Source organism: Pollachius pollachius (genome assembly GCF_949987615.1).
Source record: "Pollachius pollachius genome assembly, chromosome: 13".
NCBI lineage: Eukaryota > Metazoa > Chordata > Actinopteri > Gadiformes > Gadidae > Pollachius > Pollachius pollachius.
The window spans coordinates 7,698,770-7,723,769 of NC_136946.1; the positions used below are offsets into that span (position 1 = coordinate 7,698,770).

The following is a 25,000-nucleotide window of genomic DNA, read 5'->3' on the forward strand; positions in this document are numbered from 1 at the left end:
TGTCATATTTGTTTAAAACTTTTTACATCATTAGAGTCAATCAATAAATCAAACGCTCTGACCGAAAATAAGTAGCTTGTAGTAAACCTGTCCATTCATATCATTCTGCACAAATGAAATTATTAGATGGCCTACATGTCTGTCTCCCACCTACCTACCTAGCTGCCCGACTACATGCACACACTGCCCCTCATTACATTGGACCTATTGCTATAGCTTGGTAGCATGTCATGTGTTTTTGGGGAGTGTCTTTGCAAGGGGAGGTCTTACCAAGTGCCTACCATATCTTTAATAAACATATATTAACAGTACTGATGATACAAACAATACTGGGCCATCAGTGGTTTAGGTATGACTTGTATGGTTGAGAATTTTCCTTCCACTTTACACTTACTGCCTTTTATTGGTCCGTGCCTTTTTCGTGACCCCCTGGGTTGGATGGGGATGAAAAGCTCCAACTGAGGCCTGTTTCCTGACCCCCTTGGGAGGGTCGAGGAGCAAGGGGCTCCAACTGATAAGGTACGGCTACGTCCCCCCCTTTATAACATCCTGAGGAGATCCATCAATCGTTGACTACCATCTGGTTAAACAATGCCATAGCTTTATTGGGAAGCAGAGCTGTTCTCAGCGTCCTGATACCTGTACGCCACTGTGTAAGAAGTCCTTGGTTTTAACAATGCATTGGACTTCTCCCCGCGGAGTTCTTAAAGAGACGCAGGGCCAACCCCCTTCTGAGGCCTCGGATTAACGTATGTTTGTTGGATGTTGTTATATGTTTATTACTTAAATAAATCAGCCTAATTGTTATAAGTTCAGATGACTCTTTATTCTTAGTTTCGACAGAAATGATTGACGTGGTGCAAAATTCCACCAAAGACAGTGACAGTGGGTTTTCTTCTAAATATTAAATAATATCTGTATAGTTCATCTGCCAGTAAGTACTCTGAACTACAGAGCTAAATGCTGTTCCAGGCAGTTCTTTTGAGTTCAGTTCCTCTTCTAACGAGACTCCAACTTGGAAAAGGATGTCCAGGTTTCAAAGTATTAGAGTGCCGGTCCGGAAAATGTCAATCAGCTCTCCAGCAGGGCTCACGCATGCCTGGACACTGAAGGTCACACATTCTACTTCCTTTGTGTGTGTGTGAGGGAGGGAGCGATTTTCTGTGCGTGTGTGTATGTACGCGAGAGCAAGGAGAAGAGCGAGAGGGAGAGAGAGAGAGACAGAGAACAAGAGAGTGTTCGTACCTTATACCGTCAGTGTGTGACAGAATGTGTGTGCCTGATGTGCACGTTTGTGTCTGAGAGTGTTTGTGCGCGTGTGTGTATTGATTAGTGTGCATCAGATGAGTTGTCCTCACAGAAGGCAGGTGAAAAGTAAAGAAAGAGTGAGAAAAATAAAACCAAGATCGATGCTGAGGAGAATGGCAAGGAAGGGAAGAAGATGAGACAAGAGTAAACAACCAGGACACACACATTAACACGCACACACGGTCTGTCAAACACACACACACACACACAGGCATGAAGACACAGCTGAGATGAAAAAAGGGGGGCCGTTTCCATCATGCTTTGCCTCTTCCATTTTAATCCGACTAGCTCTCTTCTCTTCTCCCTCCCTCCCTCCCTCCCACTCTTTCCTTCCCCTTGTCTGACGCTCTCTTCACATCTCTCTCTCATCCCCCTTTCTCTGTGTGTGTATGATTCTCTCCTTCTCCCTGATCCACTGAGGGAGAGGCATCTCCCTATGTATCCTTCCAGATCTACCTCCACTATATTTAAATATGTATATAGATATATAAAATAAATTACGCATACACATCCTGCATATCTAGATGTGCATGTTTGCGTAGTGCAGTAAGCATGTGTGTGTGCGTCTATGCATCTGTGTTAAGGAGAGATATAGAAGGGAGAGAGAGAGAGAGAGAGAGAGAGAGAGAGAGAGTGACATAGACGGAGACAGGAAGAGAGCAAGGGGCTGTGCCAGTGTTTTAGTGCATGTGGGTGTTCTGAGCTATTTCAGATCCTTAGCGCTAGCGCCCCTCCCTGACCCTGCCCAGGGATGAGTCAACCTCGGTCTGAGAGTGTGTGTGTGTGACGTGTCAGTGCATGCCATGGCAACTGAGGATAAATACTGTGGTAAAAAAAATTAGAGAGAGAGACAGAGAGAGAGAGAGAGAGAGAGAGAGAGAGAGAGAGAGAGAGAGAGAGAGAGAGAGAGAGAGAGAGAAAACGGTGAGGGACTACTATAAAGAACTGGGATCTCTAACTAACAGCGTCTATGTCTGCCTTAGTGCATCTCTTGTTCTCTGTCTCTACAGTTGCTCTTCTTAAGCTCTCTCTCTCTCTCTGTTCACATGTCTCTCTCCCTCTCTCTCTCTCTCTCTGTTCACATGTCTCTCTCCCTCTCGCTCTCTCTCGCTCGCCCCACCCAAGATAATGAGTAAACCTCTCGCAGCCCCACCCTGGTCTGTCTGCCAAGTTACTGCCACACTTCTCATGCACACAAACACACACACACACACACACACACACACACATATACCTTCACTTTTTATGCACAAAAACACACCTATACTTACGCTTTCCATGCACACATACATGTATGTTTGCAAACAAACACACAGCACACACACACATACACACGCACAGCACTTCTCATGCACACACAGAAACACACTCATGCCCAGACGTACACTAAAATAAAACCGGTGAGCTTTCCCCTCACACAGTGCGGTGTGTGTTGGGCTCCGATGCGATCGGGGCCAATGAGCTTGGGGGGGGCAGTAGAACCACAAATGAGTCCCGCTCCCTCCATGACATCATGGCAGAGTGATGCATTCTGGACCACAGACGCTGGGGGAGGGGGGCGGTCGATGGCGACAGAGGCGGGAGGCTGGCGATTGAGTGACAGCTGAAGACTAACTGTCAGTTCGCCGTCCAACCCCCGCCCCCCCCCCCCCCCCCGCCAAACAGGTTGCCCTGACGACAGAACAGTGTTCTCAATGTTCCGAAATGAATCAAAAAAACAAATGTTTGTTTTCCCTAGAACAGAAGAATAAAAATACACAAATACAAATATTAAAACGACGGAATGGATCCAAAATATAGACGTATATATTACAACTGCAGCCCCGGCCTGCCTACTCAGGCACGCGCGCAGGCACGGGCAGATGTGCGGACGCACACACGGGGGGCATCGGAACATGGCAGCGCACGCGCCGGCCGCATTAGCCAGGAGGGGAGCTGGCACGTGGGGACGGGCTCGGGGACCGAGGGGGCCCACCCGGGGAGACGGCACGTGCACCAGCACTGATTGCGGTGAATCAAAGACGTGCATGTGGGCCAGGAGGCTACTGACGGAGGAGGTGGTGGGAGAGCATGTGGAAGAGGAGGAGGTGGAGGGGGTGGAGAAGGGAGAGAGAGGGGGGGAGGGAGGGGGCGGTGGGGGCATGTGGACGAGGAGGAGGTGGAGGAGGGAGAGAGAGGGAGGAGGGGGAGAGAGAGGGAGGAGGGGGAGAGAGAGGGAGGAGGGGGAGAGAGAGGGAGGAGGTGGAGAGACTGAGGAGGTGGAGAGAGAGGGAGGAGGGGGAGAGAGAGGGAGGAGGGGGAGAGAGAGGGAGGAGGTGGAGAGAGAGGGAGGAGGTGGAGAAGGGAGAGAGAGGGAGGAGGTGGTGGGGGCATGTGAATGAGAGGGAGGTGGAGGAGGTGGAGAAGGGAAAGAGAGAGAGAGGGAGGAGGTGAAGGAGCATGTGAACGAGAAGGTGAATGGAGCGGAGGAGAGGAGAAGGAGGTAGATAGATATTCGTCTTACCCGCAGCAGAGACTGGGACTCCTCTTTCCCTGCGCTGCCTTTGGCCTCCTGCCCCGCACTGCTGGCTCCTCCTCCTCCTCCTCCCACGACGTACTGCTGAGGAGTCATGGGGCTCTGCTTCTCCCCTCCTCCTCCTCCTCCTCCTCCTCCTCCTCCGTGCCTCCCTCCGCCAAACGGCTTCCCCTCCCCCAGGTAAACCATGCTGGGCGAGGCCACGCCCCTCTTGTGCTGAGAGGAAGCCTCGTGATTGGCCGCCACGTACGACAGCGGCGAGGAGAAGAGCGAGGGCGATACTCCTCCTCCTCCTCCTCCTCCTCCAGCGCCCCTGTCGCCTCCTGCTCGCTCCTTGGGCACCCAGAGGAGGCCGTGGGCGTGCTCCCGCCCCCCTCCCCGGCTGCCGTTGTCCTCGCTCTTCAGGCCGGCGCCGACGCCGCCCTCCTCGCGGCTCCCCTCGGCCAGCCGCCCCTCGGGGGGGGCCAGGGAGTAGAGGAGCCGCAGGTCCCCCTTGCTCTCCTCCTTGATGGACAGGGTGGAGGGCGCCGAGCAGCCGTTGGCTAAGGACGCCGCCGCCGCCGCCGCCGAGGCCGCGACGACGGAGTTGGTCGCCGTCGTCGACGGCGACGGGGAGGAGCCGCGGAGGCCGGCGGAGGGCGGGGACTCGCGGCAGTGGGCCGAGTTGAAGTGGTCCAGGAGGGAGGAGGAGTCGGGCGCGGTGAAGTCGCAGCGGCGGCAGCGGCAGCAGGCGTGGACGCGCCTACGGGGGGAGAGAGAGGGGTGAGTTCGGTGGAAGGTTTGGGCGGAGCCGACCTTGATCAGGAGAGCTGGCCGGGCAGCGGCATTAGACAGCGTACAACGTTCACGCACACTGGCGTTAACGACTGACACAATGTCCGTATATGGAGCGTGAGATGCTCTGTGGTGAAAGACGGGTGTCACAGCAAAAGAGCAGGGCGGGTACCGTCAAATAAAATGAGATTTTTAGAGAGTGGACCCAAAAAAGATAGTACTAACACCATCCACCTCCTAAATCACCCGGAGTGAAGCCACTAAGGCACAGTTTCCATCCCCGGTGGCCAAAAGAGTCTTGAAGGGGTAAGAAAACACTCGATCGGTAATAGCAAAGTTTTCAATGCAAGGCCCCTCCCCAAAACGTGCGTGACAGCTAGACCACATCCCATAGCTGTGTGGATGAAAAATGAATGCTCAGTGATATGAAATATGCACAGGAGCGCCGGGTGATTGTGTCCTGGCGCACTTCCATTCATTATCAGAGACGATTGGGGGTGTGTGTGTGTGTGTGTGGGGGGGGGGGGGGGATTCAACAGCTTTACGGAACAAATGCTCCCATAATGTGATTAGCATACAACCCCCTGTTTCTGTCTCCCTCGCCCTCGGCCTGCCTCCGTGTCGGCATCACTCTCCAGCGTACTTTGCCAGGTGTATTCCTTGTGATTTTCCGCCCGACAAGTTGCTGCCTCCACGGCTGTGTGGCTTCTGTTCCCACGCCCCTCGAACCCCCATCCCCAATCCCCCGTTGCCTTCTTCAGCTCTATATTCATTGCTTATTCTCAAATAAAGAAGACAATTTCATCATACAAAGTACATCTCATTAAAAGAAAACTCAAATATAGTGATGCTGAAGTTGTGTGTGTGTGTCTGCCTGTGTGTGTGTGTGTGTGTGTGTCTGCCTGTGTGTGTGTGTGTGCGTGTGTGTGTGTAATATAGTCTATGAGAGGGACCACAGACAGAAAGAAAGATAGCGAGAGGGGAGGGGGAGTGTGAGTGAGAGACAGCAAGAGTCATGCAGCGAGGGAGAGAAAGCGTGTGTGTGTGTATTACGTATGTGTGTGTGTGTGTGTGTGTGTGTGTGTGTGTGTGTGTGTGTATATATTACGTATGTGTGTGTGTGTGTGTGTGTGTGTGTGTGTGTGTGTGTGTGTGTATGTGTGTGTGTGTGTGTGTACCTCATACCTAGCTAAGTTAAACACCTCCAGATGTGAAGCAAAGAGACAGTGGCCCCTCTGTATGTCAGCAGCACACACACACACACACACACACACACACACACACACACACACACACACACACACACAGCCAGGTCTGTATCATTGCAACTGTACACACGCACAGTCAATCTGCTTCTTCCCGGACTGCTGTCAGCACCCGCATCTGTCTAACACACACAAACACACACACACACACACACACACACACACACACACACACACACACACACACACACACACACACACACACACACACACACACACACACACACACACACACAAACAGCCAAACTGTTCCCCTCCAGAACAACATGGCCAAATCTACTAATTCTCAGTGTCATGGCGGTTGTGCAGTCAGAGTGACGCTATCTTAACCGAAAAAACGAAACTAGTTGGTTCCCGCAATACCGGAGGTTGAGACCTTTTTCCTTGATGCAAGTTCATTTTTTCCTAGCATGGCGAATGACTGAGTTGAGTGACTCAAGAGTAACTCATGAAATTGATCTGAAACAGGAGAGGAGGAAAGCAGAGGGGAGGGGGGAGATGAGAGGAAGGCTCACTTGTTCAGAGTTCACCTGGACTCTTCATAGACCCCCTCCTTACCCCCGACCAGCCCTCCACGCCTTGCACAGTTGTCTCCGCCCTTGGCACGTGAGTATGTGTTTGTACCGTTTTAAGTCGCTTTTGATAAAAGTGTCTAGTAAATGCGCCCTGAATGTATATGTAATTGCAACACCATCGTAGAAAAAAACCTACTCGCTTTTGCGGGCATCTTCAGAAACACAAAAAAAACTAAAACATGCCATCATTTGTTGGGTAAACATTTACATATTTATTAACTATTTCCTGGAGACATGCCGCTTTAACACGCAATGCTATGCATGGGCCCCTTATAGGATGTCGTCCCGTTTAAGCTTGTTTGCATGTATAATATGAGGAGGGGGAAGCAATTCGTATGGGCTTAGAGGATAACATCAGCTGTTCGGATTGGAACGACTCAGTTGACAAGTGACGCAGAGGAGAGGGGAGGAGAGGAGGGGAGATGGGAGGGGAGGAGAGGAGGGGAGATGGGAGGGGAGGAGAGGAGGGGAAAGGTGAGGAGAGGAAAGGAAAGGAGAGGAGAGAAGAGGAGAGGAGAGGAGAGGAGATGGGAGGAGAGGAGAGGAGATGGGAGGGGAGGAAAGGGGAGGAAAGGTGAAGAGAAGAGAGGAGAGGAGAGGAGATGGGAGGAGAGGAGGGGGGAGGGGAGGAGAGGGGAGGAAAGGTGAGGAGAAGAGGGGAGAGGAGAGGAGAGGAGATGGGAGGAGAGGATAGGAGATGGGTGGGGAGGGGAGGGGAGATGAGAGGAGAGGGGAGGGGAGGAGAGGAGAGGAGAGGAGATGGGAGGAATATTTTGCTAATACTTCACCTGGGCTCTGCATAGCCTCCTTCCTTACCCCCCTCCGTCCCTCCTCCTCCCTGTCTCCCCTAAAAACACCCCTCTTATGCACATATTGTTTGTTGTACGTCCTGGCACTTAGAAATAGTTCTTAGTGTAGCATCTAATCCTAGCTATTTTAGTAGTATACGGGGAATGGGTTAATCTAGTAATTTGAAGTGCTTGGCACTTGTTCTATGAATATCCTTTCATCCTTTTACTGTACCGACAGCAATATATTGTTGTGTCTCTTACTTCTGACAAATGTATTTATGGTAAGTCGGATGAAAGCGTCTGCTAAATTCCCTAAATGTAAATTTAAATGAGGAGAGAGAGGAGAGAGAGGAAAGAGAGGAAAGGGGGGAGGAGTGGGGGGGGGAGGAAGAGAAGAGAGGAGATGAGGCAACAGTACACTCAAAATGGGGAGGGGAGGAGGGGAGAGGAGGGGAGGGCAAAAAAGTGGAGAGGAGAAAGGAGAAGTGATGAATTGCTTTTTCTCCTAAGGACAGGTGGGCTATTCAGAACGAAAAAAGCGCATGCAGTCTAAGGTCAAACGTCCGGCACCAGACAATGTGTGTGTCCTTCTAGCGGAGTGTGTTTCATAGGAAAACGGGTAGTAGTATTCATGTCAATCTGTTTCTGATAAACAACCACATGCATATGGGTCGTCGCTTTCATATCAATGTGTTTTTTCTGTATGAATGTTTTTGTCGTTTCATTTTCATTTTACAGTTCCGACTCAATTCATCGGCCCGCTTTAGTTGGAAGCGCTTGCGTGATTAAATCAGGGATGTTTTCTTGAGTCTAAAAAGCCGCACTCGCAACCCTTTCAGAGTGGCCCTGAGTCGCGACAGCCGTGTGAAACTTAGCGGCTTTATTACGCTCTTATTTGATTTGAGCTCAGCGATTCAGAGCTTAGATTCCGTTAGGAACGTGAGGGGACTACGAAATCCATTTCCCTCCCTCCCCTCCCTCCCTGGAACCCCCATGTGTGTCTATGACTCTCGCCCTCTCACTCCCTCTCTCCCCCTTTCTCCCTCTGTTTGCCTTCTCCTTCTTCCGCTCCTTTGTTTTTTTTACTTTCCATTCTTCCTTTCCAAGTCCTGACTTTAATCTCAATGTTCGACCTCCGATTCTTCTTCCTCCCCTTCTGTTTCTTGCCATGCCCCTCTCTCTTTCTACTCCGTGCTCTCTCTCTCTCTCTCTCTCTCTCTCTCTCTCTACTCACTCTTTATCTCTCGCTCTCTCTCTGTTCATTGCCCTTTCTATCTGCTTAGTGCGCCCTCTCTCTTTTCTCATTTCTCTCTCTCTCTGCTCATTGCTCTCTCGCTCCCTCTCTCCTCATTGCTCCCTCTCTCTCCTACTCAGTATATGAATCCTCCATCAGGCCAAACAATGACGTGTGTGTGTGTGTGTGTGTGTATGTGTGTGTGTGTGTGTGTGTGTGTGTGTGTGTGTGTGTGTGTGTGTGTGTATGCATGACAGAGAGAGCAAGATGGACAGAGATATAGACTAAACTGTGATAAACTGTGTGTAGGGCGTCTGCTTGCTCTCCTGAGAGCATATATCAAATGCTTACACATGTGAGGTTGTGTGCTTTTTTTGGGGTGTTTCTGAAGGCGTGTGTGTGTGTCTGTGCATGTGCGTGCGTTTGTGTGAACCCGAGTTGTCTGCTGATGAACACTGCTATCTTGGTCTCAGCGTGTATGTCACAGCGTGTTTGGGAGGCACCAAATACTAGAGATCACTTTGGGAAAGATGGATAGCAGCAAAACAATGACCACTGCCAGAAGAAATCACCACAGCAGCGATCTGGGGAGGAATCACAAATCTTTCCCAGCGTGTGGCGGCAGTCAAGAGCATTACGTAATAATACTCTGTTCTTTCTGCAACTAGGAAATTGCAAAATCCTTCACTGGGCGACGGTGATATTTTAAGGTCTTCAACTCTCGCCTTCGATCAAAAAAACAACAACAGAAAAAAAAACATCCCCCTCTCTCCAACGCCCGACAGACTACAACAAGACATAAAAAGCGTGTGTGTGTGTGTGTGTGTGTGTGTGTGTGTGTGTGTGAGACACTGTGAGGAGCCAGGCAGCCGTGCAGCCACGGCTCTCTCCTCAGGCAGGGAGTGAGACATCCCTAAGCACACACAGAGATATCCAATTATGGGGAGCACCGAGTGGGGGGGGGGAGGATCATGGCTCCTTCGATAGCGGCGCGCTGCGTTCCACCAGCCGAGGACTGATTGACTTCCCTATTGATTGGCCCCACTGTTCGTTAGCTTTGGCTCGTTGAGCGCAATTGTCGCTAAATGGCTTCCCGGTGAATAAAAGTGGAGGAGCAAAAAGAAATAAAAAATGGCTTTTTTTTGTCAGGGGTTTTACTTCGTTTTATTCTTTTGTAGGGCCCTGTCATTCCAAGCCTTCCAACGTTGAGTCTGATGGGGCTAAATATAAACCACACAGGGGGAATGAGTGTGGAGCCCTTGTTATGTCGTTGCACTGCTGTGTCAGGGATCGTGTTTGAGTACGCCCACATGCAGGGCTAAACTGGTAAGGCGCACACACACACACACACACTGTGTGAGAGGACACACACACACACACACTATGTGAGAGGACACACACACACACACGCACACACTGAAACACGTGCAAACAAACACACCGGCACGCTTATATGCACACAGCACTTCTCACGCACACAAAGAAACACACTCACGCCTAGACATACACTAAACAGAAAACGATGAGCTTTCTCTCTCACAGTGCGGTGTGTGTTTGCGCTCTGATGCAATCATGACCAACGGTCACGACAGCGTGGCCAACGGTGTCCATGTGTCACCTGTAGTGTCTGAAGATCTCCTCCTCCACCTCGGTGATGAAGTGACACTTGGTGCAGGAGAACTCTCGCTCCCCGCCGCCATCCCTCTCCCCCGCCGCGCCGTCCTCGGCCTTCACCCTCCGCGGTGGCGGCGACGCCCCCTTCAGGCTGCTCAGCGAATGGCAGCCCTCATAGTGCTGGAGCAGGACGTCGATGTCGGCCGTGGCGTAGGCACACTGGTCGCACAGGTGGGTGACGCCTGGGGGACGGAGAGACCACCGCGCTGCGGTTGAGGTTGTTGAACTCTTGAGCTGTGGCAGTTTAGCATTTTACCTTTTGGTTGTTTAGTGTTTCCTTGTTCTGTCGGAGAGTGGAATCAAACCCGGACCCCTTTAATGCTTATAGAGTGGGATACCCGGGGCTACTCTAAGGCCTTGTGTCCTACTGCTAACTTATAATTAAAAACGAAACCACGCGATAAAAGCACATTGAGGGAAACCTAATGGCCCATCTCGTTAATTACCTTGCGTGACTTCAGGATGGGCTGGGGGGTGGTTGGAGGGGTGAAACACCGGTGCAGGGGTGGGGGTGGCGTTGGGCGACGTCACCGTCCCCGGTTTCCCTGCCATGGCGCCGTCCCCCGTCAGCTTTGAGCAACACTTGGGGCAGGAGGGCTTGCAGCAGGCGAAGGGGTGGGACACCTTGGGAGAGACACAGTGTTGTCAGGAATGAAGCTTGACTTATCAATACATAAATATGTGTCGTCACGGCGTCGTCGGGACTGTAACTCAGCATGAAGTTATTAATACATGAATATGCCATCGCCTACAGCACGTCTTTTTCTGCAGTTTTTTGCACATCCACAGTACAAAACACAAACCGGGAAATTTGTTGTGACATCACAGCTTTTTCGCTGTTTGCAAAGAAGTTTTCCTCCCTGAAGGGGGGGTTGACTTGAGACTTGTTCAAAAAAATATAGTAACAACAACAACTCAGGGGCAAAAGAACACTCTTAGAGTGAGAGAGCGAGAGCAAGAGAGAGCGAGAGATAGAGGGAGAGCGAGAATGAGAGAGCGAGAGCGAGAAAGCAAGAGCAAGGTCGAGAGCGAGAGCGGAAGCGAGAGCAGGAGCGGGAGGGAGCGAGACTAGCAATGAGCAAACGAGCAACGAGAAGGGTTAACCGAATGTGGGCGAGGTCAAAGACCAAAACCAAAACAACAACACACAACACAGTGGCCTGCGGTGGGCGGGTGGGTTGGTGGTCGCGGCGCCGCCCTCACCTCTCCCAGGTGTTTGTGGGGCTGGCAGAGGCCCTGGGGGCAGTAAAGACAATGCTGGATGCAGCAGCGGTGGATGCTGTGGCTGTGCTGGTAGTGCAGCAGCAGGGGAGCCACCACGATCACCTCGGCGCTGTGGGCCATGGAGTAGCGGAAGTCACACAGCTGGCAGTTGTAGCTGGTCACCACCGCTTCCGGGTCGCTGCCGGACGGATCTGGAATACAGGGGGGGGGGGGGGGGGTTTCAGAAGAGTTTTGCTGTGATCCGACTTGAAGGCATTTTCATTTTTGGTGGTTGTTTTTTGCGCTCGGTTCTGTTTGCTAATTGTCCATTGTTTCCTTTTTGATGAATGCATTTTTAATTCCTGGCGTCATTGGTATTTGCTGCTTTTTCCCTGCTGTGTTTGTCCTTTTGTATTTGTTGTTGAGTAATTATAAAAAAAAAAACAGAAAGAAATTAGAAGAGAAAAGGATTTAGCACGGAGCCATGATCAGAACCAATTATTAGCAGTGATTTGCACGAGAGGAGAACGTTAAGCAAGGGAGTCTGTCGTTCCCTGAAGAAATCAGAGAGGAAAAGTTGCTCAAGAAAGTACGGAACAACGGCAAAACTTAACAAGCAGGGAGGTCATGTGACCCCAGATTGCATGCCGTTGTCAACGGAAACCGGCTTTGAGGAAGGAACCAAGGAGTGCTTGTTTGGATGACGGGGTTATGTGCTAAGCGGAGGTCTTCGACCCCTACTGTAGCCCCATGTGAGTGCATTGTACCAGAGTTGTAGAACTAACTACGGGCCATGTGTTATCATAAGATAGTTGGACAATGAACTGTGTGCATTTCGCAGTCTTAAAGAGGAGGCTGTATAAGCGTATAGAACAGTGTCGATTTATAGATGGAGCTGGAAGATCAGCTTGTTCCTCCAAGGCTTGGAGAGGTCTGGTGAGGTTAGAAAGCCTTTTTTTCAGTACATCGACGGGAGACAGAAAGTGAGCTATACTTTTCGAGAACAAAGTCTTGTGTATAATATTCAGGGTCTACTAGAAGATAAAAAAAACAAGGACGAAACAATGAAACAAGAGTCGTTTTTAACTATTTAGCAATGCTTAATACTTAATCAGCAGATGCTTCAATGGAACCCATCTTTGTTGCTGAGATGCAGGTATGGGTAAGGCCTCATGCTCAAGGCCTACTGGTAGACTGTGAACATTGAGGCTCGAACCAAAAACTTGACCACAGCCTAAGCCTATGGCATTCGTTGGGATGAAGACAGCAGAAGAGACACATGCGTCAACATGAATCTTCCGGGTAGGTTACCTTGGTTCACGTTGGACGACGGGTCTTTCCGGCTCTTGAAGGCGCCGTGGTCTCTCTCGTCTCCTTCTCGCCTCCCCCCCCTCTCCCTCTCCAGCCCCCCGTGGTTGGAGTGTCTGGGGCTCAGAGCCCCCCCCGGGCTCGTCCTGTGTCTCTGCTCGTAGTGCTCCAGGAGCTTCCCGGCACCCCCAGCCCACTCGCAGCTCCAGCTACAGAACTTGCACCAATAGTAGGCCATGACGCCGCCCCGGCCCGCCTCCCCCGACCAGCCCGGCGAATCGGAGACGCCCCTGACCGGGATGGAGTACCCGGCCAGCGAATCGTCTTCCGCCCTCACCGCGGTGCGCTCCACGCCGTCCAGGAGCAGACCCCGGTCCTTGGAGTGGAGCTCGTGGCTCGCCAGACTGTGATTGGCCAGCGGGTGCGGTGTGGGGGGCGGGGTTTTGACCTTATTTGGGTGCGAGGTCATGAAATGCTGTTCAAGTTCCAGGGAGCTGCTGCCCATGTACGTGAAGTTGCAGAATTTGCAGCGGAAGTATTTAGTGTTGCCCTGGCAATCGGGCGTCTTGCGTCCGATCCCGATGAGGGTTCCGCCCAGCGTCACCTACAGGAAGAGGAAAACACGTCCGAAGTTAGTGTACACAGGGGGAGAAACGCATAGGTGGTTGGGGACGACTTAGATCGCGCTCCAACCGACTTCAGCCGACGAATTGGGTCAGCAAAGAAATGAATCTTTGGTGAGTTGAAAACACTGTCGGTGAATCCAGATTTGCAGTGATTCCAAGTGCACTAGTGCAGAGTCTGTTCAAAATGTGCCTGTTTGAAAGGGGCAGATTGCCTTGCCGCTGGTATCGCTACCTGTAGCTTCGACTAGACAACACCCGCCATGTGTGCGGTCGATCGGGTGGAACGGCGGTCGAGTTAAGGCAGACATACATACACACACCTCTAATTATAGTTGTACAAATATACGCTGTTATGTGGACGACCATCTAAAGCTACAACGCGAGTGCATGACTTTTCAACATGGCTGCCCCAATGGGAATCAAACCGCTAAGTCGTGTTAGACAAGAGCACAGGCAATTTAAATGTGATGTTTTTTAATCACAAACAAAGAAAACACAAGATCCAACAAATGATATCAATACTTCTGAAACCGTCCAACTTCTAAAAGTAGTAATTATACTTCATCTAACACTTAAAGAGTGTTTAAGTGTCCTTGTTTTTCAGTGACAGGTGGCATCCACTCATACGAAACACTGTGACCGTGACATCAGTGCAACCGCCATTATCTTACTGACAAATCATACTTTGGCTCACAAAGAGGGGGAATTAGCAACAGCGGCCATCGGCCAAAACCTAGCATCCAAAACAAAGCATGTCTGTGCATGTGTACTGTAATTAAGTCAACAGAATGGCCACTCCGCACGCTTAGATCAGAGCAAGGCTTGACAAACTCGCTTTGTAACCTTGTTTGAACCAAAGTCCCATAGTTGGTTTTTGAGTGGGAATACTAATTAAAAACCGATCTACGAGTTGTTTACCCTTTGAAATGTAGTATTATAAGGAATATAGTGCTATGGAGGATAATGCCAGGGTTTGGGCTAGTTTTAACATTAAGTACAAAGAGCTGTTTCTTCTTTATTGTGACATTTGGGTTTTGCTTTTTTTTCACCCCGCTCCTTTTCTTTTATGTTTTTTTTTTTTCTTGAGGGATTCGGATTGGATTCTTAGACGTAATATAACTACAGTTGGTCTAAAAGAGCAGAGATGAAGGCGATGATAAATTAGGACAGAGGAGCCAACGAAGAATGGAACCGGAAAAAAGAGCAACCGAAAGAGTACGAGTCAAGAGAGGGAGTGAGCGAGAGATAAAAATAGAGAGAACAAAAGTGTAAAGCAGGGACGGAGGGAAACAAAAGGGTAGAAAAAAAAGGAGGGATAAAATTACAGTTAAACGCGTCTGACATCTGTTTGACCAGCCTTCATAACAACCAATTACAACTACTGGTAAACTACTGGTTCTCTCTCCCTCCCTCTTCCTCCCTCCCTCCCTCCCTTTCTCTCCCTCCCTCCCTCCATCCCTCTATTGTCGTGTCCCTCCCTCTGTCTAGTTCTCCTCCCCTCCCCTCATTTCCTACTCACTTTTTTCTATACCTGCGATCTCATTGGCTCACAAGGTGTCTCGCACTAGCAAATGACAGCATGGAATTTTCCTGAATGTGGGCGGCAGAGGGGAAAATGGAGAGAGCGAGTGAAAAAAGAGGAATAGAGAACCCTTTCATTCGATTTTTTTGCACTTTCACTTTTTCTTCGTAATGACGACTTAAGCCCACTGGATTTACTATTTCTGACTCAATGTATGCGTAATATGTGCTTGTGCACGTGTGTGTGTGTGTGTGTGTGTTTGTGTGCGTGTGTGTGAAAGCGCATGTCTGTGTCCATTACGTGACTTACGCCCATTAAAGGCTGCTGTTTTAAATGAAATGAAACTCCTTGACTACGCCTGTCTCGCACACGCACATGCACACACACACACACACACACACACACACACACCAGAAGTTTATTAGATCATCTTGTTTAAATCTTCCAGACAAAACTGCACTGTTCATGTCCACGCATAAAGTCCTGGACCTTGAGCCAAATGGTAACAAGCGAAGGGGGCGAGAGCCTGCTTTAAAAACGGCAGAGAGCGAGGGAATCGGCTGTAATTACAGTGTTCGTGATACAGATCAAGACAAGCATTGTATTTCTTTTTTTCTATTTAGAATGCTTGTTTTGACTTACTTTTCATGTGTTTTACTAGGAGTGCTCCAATTAAAGAGAGAGGCTGGGGAGGGCTTGCTGTGCTGCTGTTCAGTGGCGCGGCCCGTCGCTGGTCGATATAATGTAAGTACACCGACAGACCCCCCCACCCAAAGAAAATGGAAATAGTTTGTAAAACAAAGTTTGTAAAATAAATACTTATCAGCCAACCTTTGTACTAACGCAACATGTCCTCTCCGTCAAAGCCTTTGCTGTGCTCTAGTCAAATCATCCCTAAGAGTTCATATGATGCCTCTTTTATACATAATGCACGAAATAAAGCGGGAATATGTTATATGGAATTCAGAGGGTTTTGATCATGCCATTTAATCAACATAACTTTCTCCAAATATGAACCATCTCTTAAGGACATGCTGTTCACTTTAAGCTGCAAGTAACAGCTGTACTGAGCGTGCACGTGTGTGCGTGCACGTGCACAGTCCGTCTGTGTTCCAGGTGCCCAATTCTGTCTGTTCCTATCCGTCTGTCCGTCTATAAAGGTTTCTAACATATGACGCCCAATGTATTGGGCAAGCAAACACACGAACACCCAAAATCAACCAACACACACACCCACACACACACACACAAATCATTTACAGCTTGTTCAACCCATAAATTACTCACTTCAGTTATGAGGCTGGATTTACAGGCTTATGAAAACAAGTTATGATTACAACGCATTCTAATGGTTAACACCAGCGCACTCCAGCAATATAAGCGCTGTTTGAATCCATTACCGTCACTCTGCAATAATCACTTCAATTACCATCAGAACAATGGGCATGGCAGCCATCTTGATTATTTGCCCAAACATGGGATTGTGGTGGTTCAGATGCAACACTGCAGTGCAACATTACCCCCAACACAGAAACAACTGTGTGTCAGACGCAAAGACCCCGGGCAATGCTGTGAGGCAGAGCGTGCATAAATCTATGCAGGCGAACACTCAAAGTGGCTATTATCGCACATGACCGCCTTTATTAATGAGCATATCTCAAATCAGACCGACTAATTGTGCAGCCTTGGTTGAAGGTAAACATGTGATAATGTCCGTCTATGAATCACTTTTGATGCAAATTCATATTTATGCATCCGTGTTTATGATGAGTTAAACTGAGGGAAATAAAATGTTGATTTATCCTGGATTAAAACGATTTGTCTTTATTGATGTAACCATTCTACAACATCCCCCCACACAAACACACACACACACACAGACACACACACACACACACACAAACGCACACACAATGGTGTTCAAGGTGAAATCAAAGTGGATGACAGCTACAGCTGTAGACTCTGCTGCTTAACACTGGACAGCACAACGCTATACACCATGCTCCCTTCCACACACAGACACTTCCTCATGAACACACACAGACTCACACCTGCTTAGGCTTGGTGTTTAGCTAGTATTGAGATCCAAAAGAGATGGGTTCAAAAGAGAGACATTCAAAATCAAAATGAATTCACGTCATTTTAAACGCTTTTTCCCCTCAATATTATTTTTCTAAAATATGATAAAACAAAAAACACTTAACGGAAATGTGAGAGGGCGTTTTGCGGCCACATCACTCTAAACGCAGCATCCGCAACTTTGGGGTTTGGTAATATTTTATTTAGATACAGCTGCCATCTTGTCTGTGACGTTTAAATCCTTAAAAAGCTGCCGGCTGTAAACATTAGCTTCAAGGTTCCCGTGACAGCAGTGAACTGAATCATTCATGGTGGCTGCCCCTTCGGTTTAGAGCCGCTTGCACAAGGCCTTAGAAATTAAGTCCCTTGTATCTCTCGGTGAATTCAGAGGGTTAGCTAATACAACGCCACCAACACAGGTCCACTTTCTAGCCGCCCCTCTCCATATCTCTGCATCCCTCCATCCCGATCTCTCTCTCCATCCATCCCTCTTCCTCTCTCCCTCCGTTCATTCCTCCCTCTATCCCTATCCCTTCCTGATTTCTCCCTCTCTCATCCATCCATCCTCTCTCTCTCTCTCTCCATTTATCCTACTTTTTCGCTCCATCCCTCCTTCGCCTTTCTCATCCATCAATCCCAATCTCTCTCTTCCCCATCCTCCATCCTTCCCCTCCCTCCCTCTTTCTCACATTCTCTCTCTCACATTCTCTCTCTCATTCTCTCTCTCTCTCTCTCTCTCCATCCAACCCATCTTTTTCAATCCATCCCTCCTTCCCGCTCCCTCCCTCCCTCCCGCCCTCCCCCTCTCTCTCACCTGTACATCGTACGTCCCGTTCATCATGGCCGCCCGGTGCTGCTGCCCGTATGCCTCGTGCCTCGTCTTCCCCGTGTCTTTGGCTTGGATCCTCTGGGCCTGGCCCGCCTGGAGATCTGGGAACACACACACACACACACACACACACACACACACACACACACACACACACAAAGACGTCAGAGAAAGGCTGCGCTCCCATACCATCTTGGTAACTTGTTCCGTTCCTATCGCTCGTTCACTCTTCCCTTGAGGAAGCAGGAGGAGAGCAGCAGCGAGGAAGCCATTACAAAACTATTTCCTCCTTCCTTCTTTCCTTCATATTGCGTGTTCGCTAAGCCCTTGAAGAGACCAGCACTACCAGGATTGGCGGTGTTGAAAAGAGATGGTTAAGCCGACTAGGTGCCGTTTAAAGGGGGGATTGGACGCGGGCGAATCCCAACCGTTGGACCGGCTTTTCTAAGCATGGTGTCACACAGCAATCTCCAGTAAACTTCCTGCACAGGATACCATGATTTACCCTAAGTCCGGGTGCCGCTTCAATGGCCGAGGAGATTAAGGAAGGCGAGGAGGGTAGCCCGACTCGCTACGGAATGACAGCGAGATAGAACATAGCCAAGGTCACAGCGCTTAGAAGTACACTTTATCCTGGAGTACTCTTTGGGAGTGTTTAGTTCAAGAGGATACCCGGCGACCTAGCAAGAGGAATGAAGGACACATCCATATTACCCAGTCAAGGATTCAATGGGATACTAATACAATTAAGTTAATCCTGGACAGAGGGGGGGGAACGTTTTGATTCCACTTAAGTACCATCACCATTAAGCTCATTATGTTAAACTCTGCAGGTATCGTCGCTAAGCTCATGTAAGGAGAGCAGTACAAATGTTGAGCCAATTTAATATCAGGTTAAGGAATGGCGAATTATAATGTTATTACGAGCCTCACTTTTAATAATATTATGCATGATTATATTTGATGCCGTCTTATTGCCTTAAAGCACGAATATCTTGTCTTATCTTAGTGCTAAGATCAATAGCCGTTAATATCAGTTTATAACAAAGCTGTTATTACTACCTATATCAATTATTGCTCACTGTTTAAGATCTCAATATAAACCAATTCTCATTATCAATAAGGTATCAATAAGGTACCTAGCTATCAGTTTTCAATAGAGATCAGTTATCAACAGCGATCAGCTATCCACATCAATCAGTAATCAACAGCGATCAGCTATCCACATCAATCAATAATCAACAGCGATCAGTTATGCACATCCATCAGTTAGTAATCAGTAATCAACAGCGATCAGTTATCCACATCGATCAGTTAGTAATCAGTAATCAATAGCGATCAGTTATCCCCATCGATCAGTTATCCCATTGATCAGTTATCCCATCGATCAGTTATCCCCATCGATCAGTTATCAATAGCGATCAGTAATCCCCCTCGATCAGTTATCCCCATCAATCAGTTATCCCCATCGATCAGCTATCCCCATAAATCCGTTATCCCCCTCGATCAGTTACCCCCCTCGATCAGTTACCCCCCTCGATCAGTTACCCCCCTCGATCAGTTACCCCCCTCGATCAGTTATCCCCCTCGATCAGTTATCCCCCTCGATCAGTTAGCCCCCTCGATCAGTTACCCCCCTCGATCAGTTACCCCCCTCGATCAGTTACCCCCCTCAATCAGTTACACCCCATCGATCAGTCATCCCCATGGATCAGTTACCCCCCTCGACCAGTTGCCCCCCTCAATCAGTTACCCCCCTCGATCAGTTACCCCCCTCGATCAGCTCCACCTACCGGGCAGGGTGATCTGGGGCGCCATGTTGTGCAGGGCCAGGATGTGAGTGTCCAGCGCAGCGTCCTGCCGCGTGCGGTTGTGCAGGCCCAGGTGGTACTTCCTGAAGTGCTTCACCAGGTCGGCGGGGTCGTTGCCGTAGTAACCGTAGCCGCACACGTTGCACTTGAAGTCCTGCAGCTTGGGCGACGGGCTGGCCGAGAGGGGCGGAGTCTCCGCCGTGGGCCCGCCCTCGCCGCCGGCCGTCTCCCGCGACGACAGCTGAGGCGGGGGCGGGAGGAGGAGGAGGTGGTGGTGGTGGTGCTGGGAGGAAAGGCGCTCCCTCCCTCCCCCTCCGTCTCCCCCCTCCTCGTCCTCGCCCGCCTCCCTTTCTAGGTCCTTCCGGTCGCCCTCGCCCTCGGGCTCCGATTGGCCGCGGTCCATCCGTCGGTCAGTCTGCTTGGCGCCGCCCGCTCCCTTCCGCCCGGCGTGGCGGCGGTTGTAGCGGTCGTCGCGCACCCCCACCGACGACGGCGAGACAGAGGAGGAGGAGACGCACTCGCTCCCGACCTCCTCCTCCTCCTCCTCTTCCTCCTCCTCCTCATCGTCGCCGCCCTCCCCCCGGTCGCCGCGCGTCCGCCCCGACGACTCGGGCTCCGAGGGTCGGATGATCCTGTCGGCCTCGGCTCCGACGCGGCCCTCCTCCTCCCCTTCGTCTTCCTCCTCTCCTCCTCCTCCTCCTCCTCCGCCTCCTGCTGCTGCTCTTCCTCCCGCCGTCGTCGGCCTCCTCCTCCTCCCCTCCTCTTCCTCCTCCTCCTCGCCTCCCACGCTCCGGATCGGGGGATTCTTTTTCCTCACCATCTCTGGAGGAAGGAGAAGAGAAGGGGAGAGGGGGAGAGAGGGGGAGAGAGGGGGAGAGAGAGGGACATGTTTTAGTGCTGCTGCAAACTGTAAACACTTCCTTCCATCTGCAGTTTATCTGCCGTGAAGTTTGGAGTAAAGGTGCAGTAAAACGTGTATCTGTGGACCCAACCAGTGGGCGAAAAGAGGAGAGAAAAAGCAAAATGCATCTTCTGCTATTCAAACAGAAAACACGCCCTTCAATGTCTTTCAGATACCATATGGGCTACTTTTGATATTTATGGCTTTAATTCAATTGATAGTGGGATGAAAAGTTACATTTATGGACCAGAAGTAACAGAATGAGAACATAAGGAATCGGAGAGCAGCTTCCTGTAGTGGAGCTGGGGAGACTTACGAGGTGACCAGGGCATCGTCATAATGTGCTGCTTATTACGAACGTGCACGCCACACGTGCACGCGCGCGCACACTCCGCTCTGACAGTGATGTATGTGCACGGCCGGGCGGCTTTTGATCCAATTTAAAGAGCGCTTTGAACGGCGAAAATTGGTGACGTTTGTCGGCCGCAAGGAAGAGAAGAAAAAAAAGGTCCTCAAAGAATAACCGTCTTCGCAAATCAGAACCATCACTGCTGTCCTGAGCGTTTTGGAAAGGGGCGAGGGATACAGACCAATACAGAGAGACAGAGGCCGAGAGAGAGACAGGGACAGAGAGAGAGAGAGAGACAGACTGAGAAAGACAGACAGACAGACAGACAGACAGCGAGAGAGCGAGAACGGGAGGAAGAGACAGGGAGTGACAGACAGACCTACAGAGACAGAGACAGACAGACAGACAGAGAGAGGGAGGGAGAGGGAGAAAGAGAAACAGACAGAGACAAACAGAGAAAGAGAGACAGAGAGAGACAAAGAGAAAGAGAAACAGAGAGAAAGAGAGAGAAAGAAGGACAGACAGATAGTCAGCGAGTGAGCGAGAGAGAGAGAGAGAAAAAGAGAATGGGAGGAAGACAGACAGAGAGAAATAGAAACAGAGAGACAGAGAGAGAGAGCGCCACAGCATGAGAGATTGGGTGAAAGATAGAGCGGATCTATATGAGCTTTAAAGTTGTTTTTTCTTTCCCCTTTTTTTTCTTTGAAAACAGTTAGTGCCTCTTTTTATCGTTATGGAAACCATTTGTGAGAATCTTCAACACACAACCACATCAAACACACACACGTCATATCAGAGACAGACAAAGCGGGGCCACAGAGAGAGAGTGAGAGAGAGAGAGAGAGAGAGAGAGAGAGAGAGAGGGACGGAGAGGGTTGGGGCAGAGAGAGAGAGAGAGAGAGAGAGAGAGAGAGAGGAAGAGAGAGAAAGAGGGAGAGAGAGAGGGACAGAGAGGGTGGGGGCAGAGAGGGGAAGGAAGAGAGAGGGGAGGAGGGGGGGGGAGTCAGAGAGAGAGGGAGACAGAAAGGGGGGGGGGGGGGGTGACAGAGGAAGAGTAGTACATCCAGAACCCAAACATAACATAAAACCAGACACTTCAGACGGTCCCAGCAGAACTACAAAGTCTGGGGCCGGTTCCCCCATCAGTGTTCATTAGCTACCTCTGCTCCTCCTTTCGGCTCTCCTTCTAATAAAGTCTTCCAGGCACCCCCCCCCCTTCATTTGTGACCTCCATTTCAGAGTTGGTTTTGGTGTGTTACATTTTTCATGTCTTATCTCCCCATTACGTCCATAAGCCTAGTGATCCTTCTCCAGCCTCTGTTGGGTTGCTTTGATTTCTATCCCCCCCCCCCCTGCTGTCCTGTTCTCTCATTGTCTCTCTCCCCCATTTTTCTCCCTGTATCTCTCTCCCCATCTCTCTCTATGTCTCTCTCTCTCTCCTGCTCTATATGTCTCTCTCTCCCCATCTCCCTCTCTCCGTCTCGCTCTCTCTCTCCCCCGACTCTTTCATTCTTAATCAGCCATTAATAATTACCGTTAGCATCATTAGCATCATTAGCATCACTGTGATCAGCAATCAGTTTCTTTTTCTACTTTATTACCTATTTATCTTGCGCGCCAACTATCCCTCTCCCCCCAGTCTCTCGTCCCTCTCTCGCTCCCCTTTTCCCTCTCCCTCGCTCGTCCGCTCATAATCGCCACATAAAGCCATCAAATAACTCGGCATATGGTTTATGTTAAACCATAATCTCTCCATTGTTTGAAAAGCGGACAATTGCGGTCGCTCCGTTTGAATCCAGAATGAGTGCATGTGTGCGGGTGTGTCAGTGTGCATGTGCACATGCTTTCCTGTTTGCATGCAAATGTGGTTATTTGTCGGTGCTTAGTTCATAGTCATCTGTAAACACAGTCAACCCAGAGACTGATAGAGGGATACTGTGTGTGTGTGTGTGTGTGTGTGTGTGTGTGTGTGTGTGTGTGTGTGTGTGACTCTCTGTGTGTTTCTGTGTGTGTGTACTGGCAAACGCAACGTCTATGCCACAGACGCCTCAAAGAATCCGAATCTGATAACTCTTATAATCAAAGAAAGATGATCGTATTGTGTATTTTGCCTGCCTGTATGTGTGCGCTCATGAGTTTGTGTGTGTGTGTGTGCACTGCATGCGCGTCTTTGGCATATGCGTGTATGGGTTTGTGTGTGTGCGTGTGTGCACTCATGAGTGGTTGTGTGTTCACGAGTGTGTGTGTTCCTGTGCGTGTTTGTGTGAGTGTGAGTGTGTGTGTGTGTGTATCTACACAACGCAGGTATTTGTGTGTAAGAGAAACCGAGGTGCGAGCAAAGAGAAACCTGTTCACACATAATATTAAAACGTCTGCTCTAAATGCATCAGCACCGGCTTCCAGGATGCAGTAGATGACGCACTACAAAACCGCGACAGGATCCCCTTCCAGAAGACTACGGTGTGGCAACCAAAGACTGGACAGTCCCGTGCTCCCTTTGAGAAAAGACAACTGTCAATTGTTTAGAAAAAATATGACTATGCTCAACACATGACATCTGATAAATAATAATAACTATGAGATAATGGCAATTTTGTGAGGAAAAATAATAACACAAGTCATTAATAAATAAATACATGGATAACTTATAAATGAATAAATGAATTAATAATACTGATGTGAATTGTGACATTAATGATAACAAGAATAAGATTTGGCAAGGAAAAGTAAGAATACAATTAGAAAAAAGAATTAAATATGTAGGCCTACATGATTAATAAACATGAATTCTACAACAACCATTACCCTTTATAACATGATCATAAGAAAACATTGTATGATATGATTTAGGTAAACATAATACGAACATCTCCTGTGACACCACAGCATTGTATTATAGATGGGATTCTGGGCTAAGTGTCTGGGGCGAGAGACATCCCTTGTTTACGTGGAGCAAATTGGAAACATAAAAGCATTTTATGTTTACTGGTTAAAATAAAAACACGCACACCCACTAAGCGAATCCTGGGAAATTTGGATAATGATCAACTCATTGCACACACAGAACCAACAGACACATATAAATGAGAGAGAGAGAGAGAGAGAGAGAGAGAGAGAGAGAGAGAGAGAGAGAGAGAGAGAGAGAGAGAGAGAGAGAGAAAATGATAAGCGACTAGAGAGGAGGCTAGTGTGCATATGAGTCTATATGCGTATCCATGTCGTAGATAAACCTAATTATCTTTATTCTGCCGTTTTAGCATTCCATAGCCTTTGTTAACCCCCCACGCCTTCCTCGGTCTCTCTCTGGCGCGCTCTACGTCAGTCCCTCTCTCTCACGGGCAAACTACTATTAAAATTAAGCAATTTATGTCTGCAAGGGCCCACGCCTAGCCCAGCCTAGGAACCGTGTGTGTGTGTGTGTGTGTGTGTGTGTGTGTGTGTGTGTGTGTGTGTGTGTGTGTGTGTGTGTGTGTGTGTGTGTGTGTGTGTGGAGGGGTGCATGTGTGTGTACAAGTGTGTGTTACGCAGAGGAAAATCTCATTTGACATTCACCACACCCAGTCAAGAATCCATCATCCTCGTCCGTGCATGTGCGACACACACACACGCGCACACACACACACACACACAAACACACACACACACAAACACACACTCACGCACGCACAGTGGAAAACTACAGATGACTGTGGTGGGAGGCCAGTCTATGCAGGGGCATGGCGGACCTAACTGTATTTCCATCTGTACTGCTGTATGGCACGGTAACCACGGCGACCCGTTCCAAGCCTGGTCACCATGATGACGATGAATAATTACCGTCAAATTAAACCAACCAACTGTCGATTTATTGGTAATAAACCCGTTTTACGACCCGGGCGATTAGCTCGCCTGTGTGTGTGCGTGCGTGCGTGTGTGTGTTCGTGTTTTAACACGGCTGATATGGAAAAGTTTACGGCCGTAATAACCAAAGAGAACTTTATACTATGGCAATATGTGCACAATATGTGATCAAGAAGTCAAAATGAAAGTATAACAAATCAAACTGAAATCAAGCCAACTTTTTGAAGAAAAAAAAAACTGTGTTTGGTGAGGACGCACTTGTTTTGCCGAAATAAAAGCATTCCTGTCATCATTCATCTTGACAGAAAAAGTGTGCGACGGTATAACAACGTCTGAATTCGAACACAATTAGATATCGGGTAGGAAGATGACAAACAACATTAAGGGATTGCAGGA

At 49.2% G+C, this 25,000-nt stretch overlaps 1 protein-coding gene across 1 annotated transcript in view; it reads right to left on the reverse strand.

Moving 5' to 3' along the window:
- trps1 (trichorhinophalangeal syndrome I) overlaps positions 1 to 25,000 on the reverse strand; it is an 88,800-nt gene that overhangs the window by 38,726 nt on the left and 25,074 nt on the right. Inside the window, exons 2-8 of the mRNA XM_079750136.1 lie at positions 19,497 to 20,336; positions 17,689 to 17,804; positions 12,651 to 13,251; positions 11,340 to 11,551; positions 10,583 to 10,760; positions 10,081 to 10,318; positions 3,812 to 4,565 (exon numbers count right to left, since the gene is read on the reverse strand). Of these exons, the coding sequence (XP_079606262.1) occupies positions 3,812 to 4,565; positions 10,081 to 10,318; positions 10,583 to 10,760; positions 11,340 to 11,551; positions 12,651 to 13,251; positions 17,689 to 17,804; positions 19,497 to 20,336 (2,939 nt within the window). The remainder of the gene's footprint in view (positions 1 to 3,811; positions 4,566 to 10,080; positions 10,319 to 10,582; positions 10,761 to 11,339; positions 11,552 to 12,650; positions 13,252 to 17,688; positions 17,805 to 19,496; positions 20,337 to 25,000) is intronic.